Below are 13,658 nucleotides of genomic sequence, written 5' to 3'. Positions count from 1 at the left end.
CAAAACTGGGACTGAGACCCCCAAAACCAAGACTGAGAACCTAAAAGTGGGGACTGAGACCCCCAAAACCAGGACTCAGACCCCCAAAACGGGCAATAAGAACCTAAAAGTGGGGACTGAGACCCCCAAAATGGGACTCAGACCCCCAAAACGGGTAATAAGAACCTAAAAGTGGGGACTGAGACCCCAAAACCGCGACTCAGACCCCCAAAACTGGGACTGAGACCCCCAAAACCAAGACTGAGAACCTAAAAGTGGGGACTGAGACCCCCAAAACCAGGACTCAGACCCCCAAAACGGGCAATAAGAACCTAAAAGTGGGGACTGAGACCCCCAAAATGGGACTCAGACCCCCAAAACGGGTAATAAGAACCTAGAATTGAGGAATCAGACCCCCAAAACCGCAACTCAGACCCCCAAAATGGGCAACAAGCACCCAGAATTGGGGAATCAGACCCCCAATCCGAGACTCAGACCCCCAAAACCAAGACTGAGACACCCAAAAACGGGACTAAGAACCTAAAAGTGGGGACTGAGACCCCCAAAACCACGACTCAGACCCCCAAAATGGGCAGTAAGAACCTAAAAGTGGGGACTGAGACCCCCAAAACCACGACTCAGACCCCCAAAACGGGCAGTAAGAACCTAAAAGTGGGGACTCAGACCCCCAAAACCACGACTCAGACCCCCAAAATGGGCAGTAAGAACCTAAAAGTGGGGACTGAGACCCCAAAACCCGCGACTCAGACCCCCAAAAACCGCGACTCAGACCCTCAAAACGGGCAATAAGAACCTAAAAGTGGGGACTCAGACCCCCAAAATGGGACTCAGACCCCCAAAACGGGAAATAAGAACCTAAAAGTGGGGACTGAGACCCCCAAAACCGAGAATCAGACCCCAAAACTGGGACTGAGACCCCCAAAACCGGGACTGAGAACCTAAAAGTGGGGACTGAGACCCCCAAAACCAGGAATCAGACCCCCAAAACGGGCAATAAGAACCCAGAATTGGGGACTGAGACCCCCAAAACCGCGACTCAGACCCCCAAAATGGGCAATAAGAACCTAAAAGTGGGGACTCAGACCCCCAAAACCAAGACTCAGACCCCCAAAATGGGCAATAAGAACCTAAAAGTGGGGACTGAGACCCCAAAACCGCGACTCAGACCCCCAAAACTGGGACTGAGACCCCCAAAACCAAGACTGAGAACCTAAAAGTGGGGACTGAGACCCCCAAAACCAGGACTCAGACCCCCAAAACGGGCAATAAGAACCTAAAAGTGGGGACTGAGACCCCCAAAATGGGACTCAGACCCCCAAAACGGGTAATAAGAACCTAGAATTGAGGAATCAGACCCCCAAAACCGCAACTCAGACCCCCAAAATGGGCAACAAGCACCCAGAATTGGGGAATCAGACCCCCAATCCGAGACTCAGACCCCCAAAACCAAGACTGAGACACCCAAAAACGGGACTAAGAACCTAAAAGTGGGGACTGAGACCCCCAAAACCACGACTCAGACCCCCAAAAACCGCGACTCAGACCCCCAAAACGGGCAATAAGAACCTAAAAGTGGGGACTCAGACCCCCAAAATGGGACTCAGACCCCCAAAACGGGAAATAAGAACCTAAAAGTGGGGACTGAGACCCCCAAAACCGAGAATCAGACCCCAAAACTGGGACTGAGACCCCCAAAACCGGGACTGAGAACCTAAAAGTGGGGACTGAGACCCCCAAAACCAGGAATCAGACCCCCAAAACGGGCAATAAGAACCTAAAAGTGGGGACTGAGACCCCCAAAACCGCGACTCAGACCCCAAAAATGGGCAATAAGAACCTAAAAGTGGGGACTCAGACCCCCAAAACCAAGACTCAGACCCCCAAAACGGGACTCAGACCTCTAGAACTGGGACTGAGACCCCCAAAACGGGCAGTAAGAACCTAAAAGTGGGGACTGAGACCCCAAAAACCGGGACTCAGACCCCCAAAACGGGCAATAAGAACCTAGAATTGGGGACTCAGACCCCCAAAACCAGGACTCAGACCCCCAAAACAGGCAATAACCTAAAAGTGGGGACTGAGACCCCCAAAGCCAAGAATCAGACCCCAAAACGGCACTCAGACCCTCAAAAACCGGGAATGAGAACCTAAAAGTGGGGACTGAGACCCCAAAACCAAGACTCAGACCCCCATAACGGGACTCAGACCCCCAAAACCGTGACTCAGACCCCCAAAACGGGCAGTAAGAACCTAAAAGTGGGGACTCAGACCCCCAAAACCGCGACTGAGACCCCCAAAATGGGCAATAAGAACCTAAAAGTGGGGACTGAGACCCCAAAACCCGCGACTCAGACCCCCAAAACGGGCAATAAGAACCTAAAAGTGGGGACTGAGACCCCCAAAACCGAGAATCAGACCCCAAAACTGGGACTGAGACCCCCAAAACCGGGACTGAGAACCTAAAAGTGGGGACTGAGACCCCCAAAACCAGGAATCAGACCCCCAAAACGGGCAATAAGAACCCAGAATTGGGGACTGAGACCCCCAAAACCGCGACTCAGACCCCCAAAATGGGCAATAAGAACCTAAAAGTGGGGACTGAGACCCCCAAAATGGGACTCAGACCCCCAAAACAGGTAATAAGAACCTAGAATTGAGGAATCAGACCCCCAAAACCGCAACTCAGACCCCCAAAATGGGCAACAAGCACCCAGAATTGGGGAATCAGACCCCCAATCCGAGACTCAGACCCCCAAAACCAAGACTGAGACACCCAAAAACGGGACTAAGAACCTAAAAGTGGGGACTGAGACCCCCAAAACCACGACTCAGACCCCCAAAATGGGCAGTAAGAACCTAAAAGTGGGGACTGAGACCCCAAAACCCGCGACTCAGACCCCAAAAAACCACGACTCAGACCCCCAAAACGGGCAATAAGAACCTAAAAGTGGGGACTGAGACCCCCAAAACCGAGAATCAGACCCCAAAACTGGGACTGAGACCCCCAAAACCGGGACTGAGAACCTAAAAGTGGGGACTGAGACCCCCAAAACCAGGAATCAGACCCCCAAAACGGGCAATAAGAACCCAGAATTGGGGACTGAAACCCCCAAAACCGCGACTCAGACCCCAAAAATGGGCAATAAGAACCTAAAAGTGGGGACTCAGACCCCCAAAACCAAGACTCAGACCCCCAAAACGGGACTCAGACCTCTAGAACTGGGACTGAGACCCCCAAAACGGGCAGTAAGAACCTAAAAGTGGGGACTGAGACCCCAAAAACCGGGACTCAGACCCCCAAAACTGGGACTGAGACCCCCAAAACGGGCAATAAGAACCTAGAATTGGGGACTCAGACCCCCAAAACCAGGACTCAGACCCCCAAAACCAAGACTCAGACCCCCAAAACCAAGACTCAGACCCCCAAAACGGGCAATAACCTAAAAGTGGGGACTGAGACCCCCAAAGCCAAGAATCAGACCCCAAAACGGCACTCAGACCCTCAAAAACCGGGAATGAGAACCTAAAAGTGGGGACTGAGACCCCAAAACCAAGACTCAGACCCCCATAACGGGACTCAGACCCCCAAAACCGTGACTCAGACCCCCAAAACGGGCAGTAAGAACCTAAAAGTGGGGACTGAGACCCCAAAACCCGCGACTCAGACCCCCAAAAACCGCGACTCAGACCCCCAAAATGGGCAGTAAGAACCTAAAAGTGGGGACTCAGACCCCAAAACCCGCGACTCAGACCCCCAAAACGGGAAATAAGAACCTAAAAGCGGGGACTGAGACCCCCAAAACCGAGAATCAGACCCCAAAACTGGGACTGAGACCCCCAAAACCGGGACTGAGAACCTAAAAGTGGGGACTGAGACCCCCAAAAACAGGAATCAGACCCCCAAAACGGGCAATAAGAACCCAGAATTGGGGACTGAGACCCCCAAAACCGCGACTCAGACCCCAAAAATGGGCAATAAGAACCTAAAAGTGGGGACTCAGACCCCCAAAACCAAGACTCAGACCCCCAAAATGGGCAATAAGAACCTAAAAGTGGGGACTGAGACCCCAAAAACCGCAACTCAGACCCCCATAACTGGGACTGAGACCCCCAAAACTGGGACTGAGACCCCCAAAACGGGCAATAAGAACCTAAAAGTGGGGACTGAGACCCCCAAAACAAGGACTCAGACCCCCAAAACGGGCAATAAGAACCTAGAATTGGGGACTCAGACCCCCAAAACCAGGACTCAGACCCCCAAAACAGGCAATAACCTAAAAGTGGGGACTGAGACCCCCAAAGCCAAGAATCAGACCCCAAAACGGCACTCAGACCCTCAAAAACCGGGAATGAGAACCTAAAAGTGGGGACTGAGACCCCAAAACCCGCGACTCAGACCCCAAAAAACCACGACTCAGACCCCCAAAACGGGCAATAAGAACCTAAAAGTGGGGACTGAGACCCCCAAAACCGAGAATCAGACCCCAAAACTGGGACTGAGACCCCCAAAACCGGGACTGAGAACCTAAAAGTGGGGACTGAGACCCCCAAAACCAGGAATCAGACCCCCAAAACGGGCAATAAGAACCCAGAATTGGGGACTGAGACCCCCAAAACCGCGACTCAGACCCCAAAAATGGGCAATAAGAACCTAAAAGTGGGGACTCAGACCCCCAAAACCAAGACTCAGACCCCCAAAACGGGACTCAGACCTCTAGAACTGGGACTGAGACCCCCAAAACGGGCAGTAAGAACCTAAAAGTGGGGACTGAGACCCCAAAAACCGGGACTCAGACCCCCAAAACTGGGACTGAGACCCCCAAAACGGGCAATAAGAACCTAGAATTGGGGACTCAGACCCCCAAAACCAGGACTCAGACCCCCAAAACCAAGACTCAGACCCCCAAAACCAAGACTCAGACCCCCAAAACGGGCAATAACCTAAAAGTGGGGACTGAGACCCCCAAAGCCAAGAATCAGACCCCAAAACGGCACTCAGACCCTCAAAAACCGGGAATGAGAACCTAAAAGTGGGGACTGAGACCCCAAAACCAAGACTCAGACCCCCATAACGGGACTCAGACCCCCAAAACCGTGACTCAGACCCCCAAAACGGGCAGTAAGAACCTAAAAGTGGGGACTGAGACCCCAAAACCCGCGACTCAGACCCCCAAAAACCGCGACTCAGACCCCCAAAATGGGCAGTAAGAACCTAAAAGTGGGGACTCAGACCCCAAAACCCGCGACTCAGACCCCCAAAACGGGAAATAAGAACCTAAAAGCGGGGACTGAGACCCCCAAAACCGAGAATCAGACCCCAAAACTGGGACTGAGACCCCCAAAACCGGGACTGAGAACCTAAAAGTGGGGACTGAGACCCCCAAAAACAGGAATCAGACCCCCAAAACGGGCAATAAGAACCCAGAATTGGGGACTGAGACCCCCAAAACCGCGACTCAGACCCCAAAAATGGGCAATAAGAACCTAAAAGTGGGGACTCAGACCCCCAAAACCAAGACTCAGACCCCCAAAATGGGCAATAAGAACCTAAAAGTGGGGACTGAGACCCCAAAAACCGCAACTCAGACCCCCATAACTGGGACTGAGACCCCCAAAACTGGGACTGAGACCCCCAAAACGGGCAATAAGAACCTAAAAGTGGGGACTGAGACCCCCAAAACAAGGACTCAGACCCCCAAAACGGGCAATAAGAACCTAGAATTGGGGACTCAGACCCCCAAAACCAGGACTCAGACCCCCAAAACAGGCAATAACCTAAAAGTGGGGACTGAGACCCCCAAAGCCAAGAATCAGACCCCAAAACGGCACTCAGACCCTCAAAAACCGGGAATGAGAACCTAAAAGTGGGGACTGAGACCCCAAAACCAAGACTCAGACCCCCATAACGGGACTCAGACCCCCAAAACCGTGACTCAGACCCCCAAAACGGGCAGTAAGAACCTAAAAGTGGGGACTCAGACCCCCAAAACCGCGACTGAGACCCCCAAAATGGGCAATAAGAACCTAAAAGTGGGGACTGAGACCCCAAAACCCGCGACTCAGACCCCCAAAAACCGCGACTCAGACCCCCAAAACGGGCAATAAGAACCTAAAAGTGGGGACTCAGACCCCCAAAAACCGCGACTCAGACCCCCAAAACGGGCAATAAGAACCTAAAAGTGGGGACTGAGACCCCCAAAACCGAGAATCAGACCCCAAAACTGGGACTGAGACCCCCAAAACCGGGACTGAGAACCTAAAAGTGGGGACTGAGACCCCCAAAACCAGGAATCAGACCCCCAAAACGGGCAATAAGAACCCAGAATTGGGGACTGAGACCCCCAAAACCGCGACTCAGACCCCAAAAATGGGCAATAAGAACCTAAAAGTGGGGACTCAGACCCCCAAAATGGGACTCAGACCCCCAAAACGGGTAATAAGAACCTAAAAGTGGGGACTGAGACCCCAAAACCGGGACTGAGACCCCCAAAACGGGCAATAAGAACCTAGAATTGAGGACTCAGACCCCCAAAACGGGACTCAGACCCCCCAAACTGGGACTGAGACCCCCAAAACCAAGACTGAGAACCTAAAAGTGGGGACTGAGACCCCCAAAACGGGCAATAAGAACCTAGAATTGAGGACTCAGACCCCCAAAACCGCGACTCAGACCCCAAAACCAAGACTCAGACCCCAAAAACGGGACTCCGACCCCCTCCTAGCCCCACCCCGCCCCCCCATCTCGCCGCCCCCCTCCCCCCCCTCCCAGCCCCCCACTCCCCCCTTCCCCCCCTCCAACCCCCCCGTACCGAGCCTCTGGACGCCCCCGAGGCTCCGCACCCCTTTTCGGGAGCCCCTCTCGGTGCAGCAGTTGCCGAGGACGCTGAGGGCCAAGTCGAGGATGCGGCGGGGACGCTGCGGGCCCAGCAGCTCGAGGAGGGGAGCTAAACCTCCCCGTTCGCGGAACCGAGCGGCCCCCCCCGCCCGCCGGGTGTGGCGGCTCCGAAGGGCCAGGAGAGCCCGGGACAGAGCGGGCTCGTCCGCCGCCCGCACCGCCTCAACGCACCAGCCCAACGGCTCCGCCATGGGGGGAGAGCCCGGCCGGAAGAAGGAGGCCGCGCTCCGCCCCGCCACTCGCTGCTCCGCGGCGGCGCTCTAGGAAGGAGGGCGGCTTCTCGGTGGTAGCGCGGTCCTCCCACAGCATGGCGGGAGGGCGGCTCTATGCTACCCCCCGACGCCGCTCTAGGAAGGAGGGAGGCTTCTCTGTGGTGGCGCGGTCCTCCCACAGCATGGCGGGAGGGCGGCTCTATGATACCCCCCACCCGACGCCGCTCTAGGAAGGAAGGAGGCTTCTCGGTGGTGGCGAGGTCCTCCCAGACCCTCCAACTCATTTTTGGGGCCAAACTCTCAATTTTTGGGGTCAAATTCCCCATTTTTGGGGTCAAACTCCCCATTTTTGGGGTCAAACTCCCCATTTTTGAGGTGAAATTCCCCATTTTGGGGTCAAACTCCCCATTTTTGAGGTGAAATTCCCCATTTTGGGGTCAAACTCCCCATTTTTGAGGTCAATTTGCCCATTTTGGTGGTCAAACTCCCCATTTTTAGGGTCAAACTCCCCATTTTTGAGGTGAAATTCCCCATTTTTAAGGTCAAACTCCCAAAATTTAAGGTCAAACTCCCCATTTGGGGGGAAAATTCACCATTTTGGGGTCAAATTCACCATTTTTGAGGTGAAATTCCCCATTTTGGGTGCCAAATTCCCCATTTTTGGGGTCAAACTCCCCATTTGGGGGTCAAACTCCCAATTTTTGAGGTGAAATTCCCCATTTTGGGGTCAAACTCCCCATTTTGGGGTCAAACTCCCCATTTTGGGGGCTCTGTGATGATTTTTAGGGTCAAACTCCCCATTTTGGGGCCAAATTCCCCATTTTTGAGGCGAAATTCCCCATTTTTAGGGTCAAACTCCCCATTTTTGAGGTGAAATCCCCCATTTTGGGGTCAAATCCCCCATTTGGGGGGGAAATTCACCATTTTGGGGTAAAATTCCCCATTTTGGGGCCAAATTCCCCATTTTTGAGGTGAAATCCCCCATTCTGGGGGTCAAATTCCCTATTTTGGGGCCAAATTCCCCATTTTTGAGGCGAAATTCCCCATTTTTAGGGTCAAACTCCCCATTTTCGAGGTGAAATCCCCCATTTTGGGGTCAAATCCCCCATTTTTGAGGTGAAATTCCTCATTTTGGGGTCAAATTCCCCATTTTTAGGGTCAAACTCCCCATTTTTGAGGTGAAATTCCCCATTTTTAAGGTCAAACTCCCAAAATTTAAGGTCACACTCCCCATTTTGGGGGAAAATTCACCATTTTGGGGTCAAACTCACAATTTTTGCGGTGAAATTCCCCATTTTGGGGCCAAATTCCCCATTTTTGAGGAGAAATTCCCCATTTTGGGTGCCAAATTCCCTATTTTTGAGGTGAAATTCCCCATTTTTGGGGTCAAACTCCCCATTTGGGGGTCAAACTCCCCATTTTTGGGGTCAAACTCCCCATTTTGGGGGCTCTGGGACAATTTTTAGGGTCAAACTCCCAAAATTTAAGGTCAAACTCCCCATTTTGGGGTCAAATTCACCAATTTATAGGTGAAATCCATCATTTTTTAGGTGAAATTCCCCATTTTGGGGTAAAATTCCCCATTTTTAGGGTCAAACTCCCCATTTTTGGGGTCAAACTCCCCATTTTTAGGGTCAACCCCCCATTTTGGGGTCAAACTCCCCATTTTGGGGGCTCTGTGATGATTTTTAGGGTCAAACTCCCCATTTTGGGGTCAAATTCCCCAGTTTTGAGGTGAAATTCCCCATTTTTGGGGTCAAACTCCCCATTTTGGGGTCAAACTCCCCATTTTTGGGGTCAAACTCCCCATTTTGGGGGAAAATTCCCCATTTTGGGGTAAAATTCCCCATTTTTAGGGTCAAACTCCCCATTTTGGGGTCAAACTCCCCATTTTGGGGGTCAAACTCCCCATTTTTAGGGTCAAACTCCCCATTTTGGGGTCAAATTCCCCATTTTTGGGGTCAAACTCCCCATTTTGGGGGCTCTGGGATGATTTTTAGGGTCAAACTCCCCAATTTTAAGGTCAATTTGCCCCTTTTGGGGTCAAACTCCCCATTTTGGGGTCAAATTCCCCAGTTTTCAGGTGAAATTCCCCATTTTTGGGGTCAAACTCCCCATTTTTAGGGTCAACCCCCCCATTTTGGGGTCAAACTCCCCATTTTGGGGGCTCTGTGATGATTTTTAGGGTCAAACTCCCCATTTTGGGGTCAAACTCCCCATTTTTGAGGTGAAATTCCCCATTTTTATGGTCAAACTCCCAAAATTTAAGGTCAAACTCCCCATTTTGGGGTAAAATTCCCCATTTTGGGGTCAAATTCCCCATTTTTGAGGAGAAATTCCCCATTTTGGGTGCCAAATTCCCTATTTTTGAGGTGAAATTCCCCATTTTTGGGGTCAAACTCCCAAGTTTTGAGGTCAAACTCCCCATTTTTGGGGTCAAACTCCCCATTTTGGGGGCTCTGTGACGATTTTTAGGGTCAAACTCCCAAAATTTAAGGTCAAACTCCCCATTTGGGGGGAAAATTCCCCATTTTGGGGTCAAATTCCCCAATTTTTAGGTGAAATCCCCCATTTTGGGGTCAAATTCCCCATTTTTGAGGTGAAATTCCCCATTTTGGGGCCAAATTCCCCATTTTTGAGGAGAAATTCCCCATTTTTGGGGTCAAACTCCCCATTTGGGGGTCAAACTCCCAAGTTTTGAGGTCAAACTCCCCATTTTTAGGGTCAAACTCCCCATTTTTAGGGTCAAACTCCCCATTTTGGGGTCAAATTCACTATTTTTGAGGTGAAATTCCCCATTTTTTGGTCTCCGTGACCATTTTGGGGGCCATACTGGGAGGGTCCCAGCCCATACTGGGAGGGTCCAGCCCATACTGGGAGGGTCCCAGTCCATACTGGGAGGGTCCAGCCCATACTGGGAGGGTCCCAGTCCATACTGGGAGGGTCCAGCCCATACTGGGAGGGTCCAGTCCATACTGGGAGGGTCCAGCCCATACTGGGAGGGTCCCAGCCCATACTGGGAGGGTCCAGTCCATACTGGGAGGGTCCAGTCCATACTGGGAGGGTCCCAGTCCATACTGGGAGGGTCCCAGTCCATACTGGGAGGGTCCAGCCCATACTGGGAGGGTCCAGTCCATACTGGGAGGGTCCCAGTCCATACTGGGAGGGTCCAGCCCATACTGGGAGGGTCCAGTCCATACTGGGAGGGTCCAGTCCATACTGGGAGGGTCCAGCCCATACTGGGAGGGTCCCAGTCCATACTGGGAGGGTCCAGCCCATACTGGGAGGGTCCAGTCCATACTGGGAGGGTCCCAGTCCATACTGGGAGGCACTGGTCGACAATCAATGACCCCACAAGCTGTTTTAATGCAGGCGCCGCGAGCGGGGGGGGGGAGGGGCCGGCGGAGGGGACACCTGGGGACACCCTGGACCCCCACTAGGACCTCAAGGTGACCCCCAAGGCCCTCAGGTTGACCCCTAGAGACCCCGGGACCCCCAAGGTGACCCCAAGGACCTCAAGGTGACCCCTAAAGACCTCAAGGTGACCACCAAGGACCTCAGGTTGACCCCTAGAGACCCCAGGACCCCCATGATGCCCCCTAAGGACCTCAAGGTGACTCCTAAAGACGTCAAGGTGCCTCCAAGAACCTCAAGGTGCCCCCTAAGGACCTCAAGGTGCCCCCTAAGGACCTCAAGGTGACTCATAGAGACCCCAGGACCCCCACGATGCCCTCTAAGGACCTCAAGGCGACTCCTAAGGACCTCAAGGTGCCCCCTAAGGACCTCAAGGTGACTTGTAGAGACCCCAGGACCTCCACGGTGACCCCTAAGGACCTCAAGGTGCCCCCAAGAACCTCTAGGTGACCCATAAGGACCTCAAGTTGCCCCCTAAAGACCTCAAGGTGACCCCTAAGGACCTCAAGGTGCCCCCCAAGAACCTCAAGGTGCACCCAGGAACGTCAAAGTGACCCCCAAGAACCTTCAGATGCCCCCAAGAACCTCAAAGTGTCCCCTAAGGACCTCAAGGTGACTTGTAGAGACCCCAGGACCTCCACAATGCCCCCTAAGGACCTCAAGGTGACCCCTAAGGACCTCAAGGTGCCCCCAGGAACCTCAAGGTGCCCCCCAAGGACCTCAAGGTGCCCCCTAAGGACCTCAGGTTGACCCCTGGAGACCCCAGGACCCCCACGATGACCCATAAGGACCTCAAGGTGCCCCCTAAAGACCTCAAGGTGCCTCCAAGAACCTCAAGGTGACCCCTAAGGACCTCAAGGTGACTCGTAGAGACCCCAGGACCCCCATGATGCCCCCTAAGGACCTCCAGGTGCCCCATAGAGACCCCAGGACCCCCAAGTTGACCCACAGGGACCCCAACTTGACCCCCAAGGACCTCAAGATGCCCCATAAGGACCTCAAGGTGACTCGTAGAGACCCCAAGACCCCCAAGGTGACCCATAAGGACCTCAAGGTGCCCACTAAGAACCTTCAGATGCCCCCAAGGACCTCAAGGTGCCCCCTAAAGACCTCAAGGTGACCCGTAGAGACCTCAAGGTGCCCCCAAGAACCTCAAGGTGCCCCCCAAGGACCTCAAGATGCCCCCTAAGGACCTCAAGGTGACTCGTAGAGACGCCAGGACCTCCACGATGCCCCCTAAGGACCTCCAGGTGCCCCCCAAGGACCTCAAGGTGACCCATAGAGACCCCAGGAGCCCCAAGTTGACCCATAGGGACCCCAACTTGACCCCCAAGGACCTCAAGGTGACTTGTAGAGACCCCAAGTCCCCCAAGGTGACCCATAAGGACCTCAAGGTGCCCCCCAAGAACCTCAAGATGCCCCCTAAAGACCTCAAGGTGCCTCCAAGAACCTCTAGGTGACCCCTGAGGACCTCAAGATGCCCCCTAAGGACCTCAAGGTGCCCCATAGAGACCCAAGGACCTACATGATGCCCCCTAAGGACCTCAAGGTGCCCCCCAAGGACCTCAAGGTGCCCCGTAGAGACCCCAGGAGCCCCAAGTTGACCCATAGGGACCCGAACTTGACCCCCAAGGACCTCAAGGTGACCCCTAAAGCCCTCAAGGTGCCCCCAAGAACCTCAAGGTGCCCCCCAAGGACCTCAAGATGCTCCATATGGACCTCAAGCTGCCCCGTAGAGGCCCCAGGACCCCCAGGGTGACCCCTAAGGACCTCAAGATGACCCCTAAGGACCTCCAGGTGCCCCGTAGAGACCCCAGAACCTCCACGATGCCCCCTAAGGACCATAAGGTGCCCCCTAAAGACCTCAAGGTGCCTCCAAGAACCTCTAGGTGCCCCCCAAGGACCTCAAGGTGCCCCCTAAGGACCTCCAGGTGCCCCGTAAAGACCCCAGGACCCCCATGATGCCCCCTAAGGACCTCAAGATGCCCCCTAAAGACCTCAAGGTGACTCCTAAAGACCTCAAGGTGCCTCCAAGAACCTCAAGGTGCCCCCAAGAACCTCAAGATGCCTCCTAAGGACCTCAAGGTGACTCGTAGAGACCCCAGGACCTCCATGATGCCCCATAAGGACCTCAAGGTGCCCCCAAGGACCTCAAGATGCCCCATAATGACCTCAAGGTGCCTACAAGAACCTCAAGGTGACCCCTAAGGACCTCAAGGTGCCCCGTAGAGACCCCAGGACCCCCACGATGCCCCCTAAGGACCTCAAGGTGACTTCTAAAGACCTCAAGGTGACCCCAGGAACCTCAAGGTGCCCCCCAAGGACCTCAAGGTGCCCCCAAGGACCTCAAGATGCCCCATAAGGACCTCAAGGTGACCCCTAAGGACCTCCAGGTGCCCCCTAAGGACCTCAAGGTGCCCCTTAAAGCCCTCAAGGTGACCCCAAGGACCTCAAGATGCCCTCTAAGGACCTCCAGGTGCCCCATAGAGACCCCAGGACCCCCACAATGATCCCTAAGGACCTCCAGGTGCCCCCTAAGGACCTCAAGGTGCCCCCTAAAGACCTCAAGGTGACCCTTAAAGCCCTCAAGGTGCCCCTTAAAGCCCTCAAGGTGCCCCCAAGGACCTCAAGGTGCCCCCAAGAACCTCAAGATGCCCCATAAGGACCTCAAGGTGACTCCTAAAGACCTCAAGGTGCCCCCTAAGAACCTTCAGATGCCCCCAAGGACCTCACGGTGCCCCCAAGAACCTCCAGATGCCCCATAAGGACCTCAAGGTGACCCCTAAGAACCTCAAGGTGATGCCTAAAGCCCTCAAGGTACCTCCAAGAACCTCAAGGTGGCCCCCAAGAACCTCAAGGTGCCCCCTAAAGACCTCAAGGTGCCCCCTAAAGATGTCAAGATGCCTCTAAGAACCTCAAGGTGACCCCTAAAGCCCTCAAGGTGCCTCCAAGAACCTCAAGGTGGCCCCCAAGAACCTCAAGGTGACCCCTAAAGACCTCAAGGTGACCCCAAGAACCTCAAGGTGCCCCCTAAAGACCTCAAGGTGACCCCTAAAGCCCTCAAGGTGCCCCCCAAGAACCTCAAGGTGCCTCCAAGAACCTCAAGGTGACCCCTAAGGACCTCAAGGTGACCCCCA

At 53.9% G+C, this 13,658-nt stretch overlaps 1 protein-coding gene and 1 long non-coding RNA gene across 11 annotated transcripts in view; both read right to left on the bottom strand.

Annotated features, from left to right (window-relative positions):
- The window catches only part of ARMC5 (armadillo repeat containing 5), a 37,741-nt gene extending 30,647 nt beyond the window's left edge, over positions 1-7,094 (bottom strand). For all 10 annotated transcript variants that reach the window (XM_069882133.1, XM_069882137.1, XM_069882136.1 and 7 more), the window contains exon 1: positions 6,810-7,094. In XM_069882133.1, the coding sequence (XP_069738234.1) occupies positions 6,810-7,086 (277 nt within the window). In that variant the 5' untranslated portion in view covers positions 7,087-7,094. The remainder of the gene's footprint in view (positions 1-6,809) is intronic.
- A 3,359-nt stretch (positions 7,095-10,453) lies between these two features.
- LOC138734466 (uncharacterized) lies at positions 10,454-12,954 on the bottom strand. The gene is made up of 2 exons (XR_011339583.1): positions 12,909-12,954; positions 10,454-12,651 (listed from the first exon to the last, which is right to left on the bottom strand). It is a non-coding gene; the product is annotated as an uncharacterized lncRNA (long non-coding RNA).
- Positions 12,955-13,658: the final 704 nt, after the last annotated feature.

This window comes from Phaenicophaeus curvirostris, unplaced genomic scaffold, assembly GCF_032191515.1.
Source record: "Phaenicophaeus curvirostris isolate KB17595 unplaced genomic scaffold, BPBGC_Pcur_1.0 scaffold_84, whole genome shotgun sequence".
Classification (NCBI taxonomy): Eukaryota; Metazoa; Chordata; class Aves; order Cuculiformes; family Cuculidae; genus Phaenicophaeus; species Phaenicophaeus curvirostris.
This window is presented reverse-complemented; position numbering and strand designations above follow the sequence as displayed.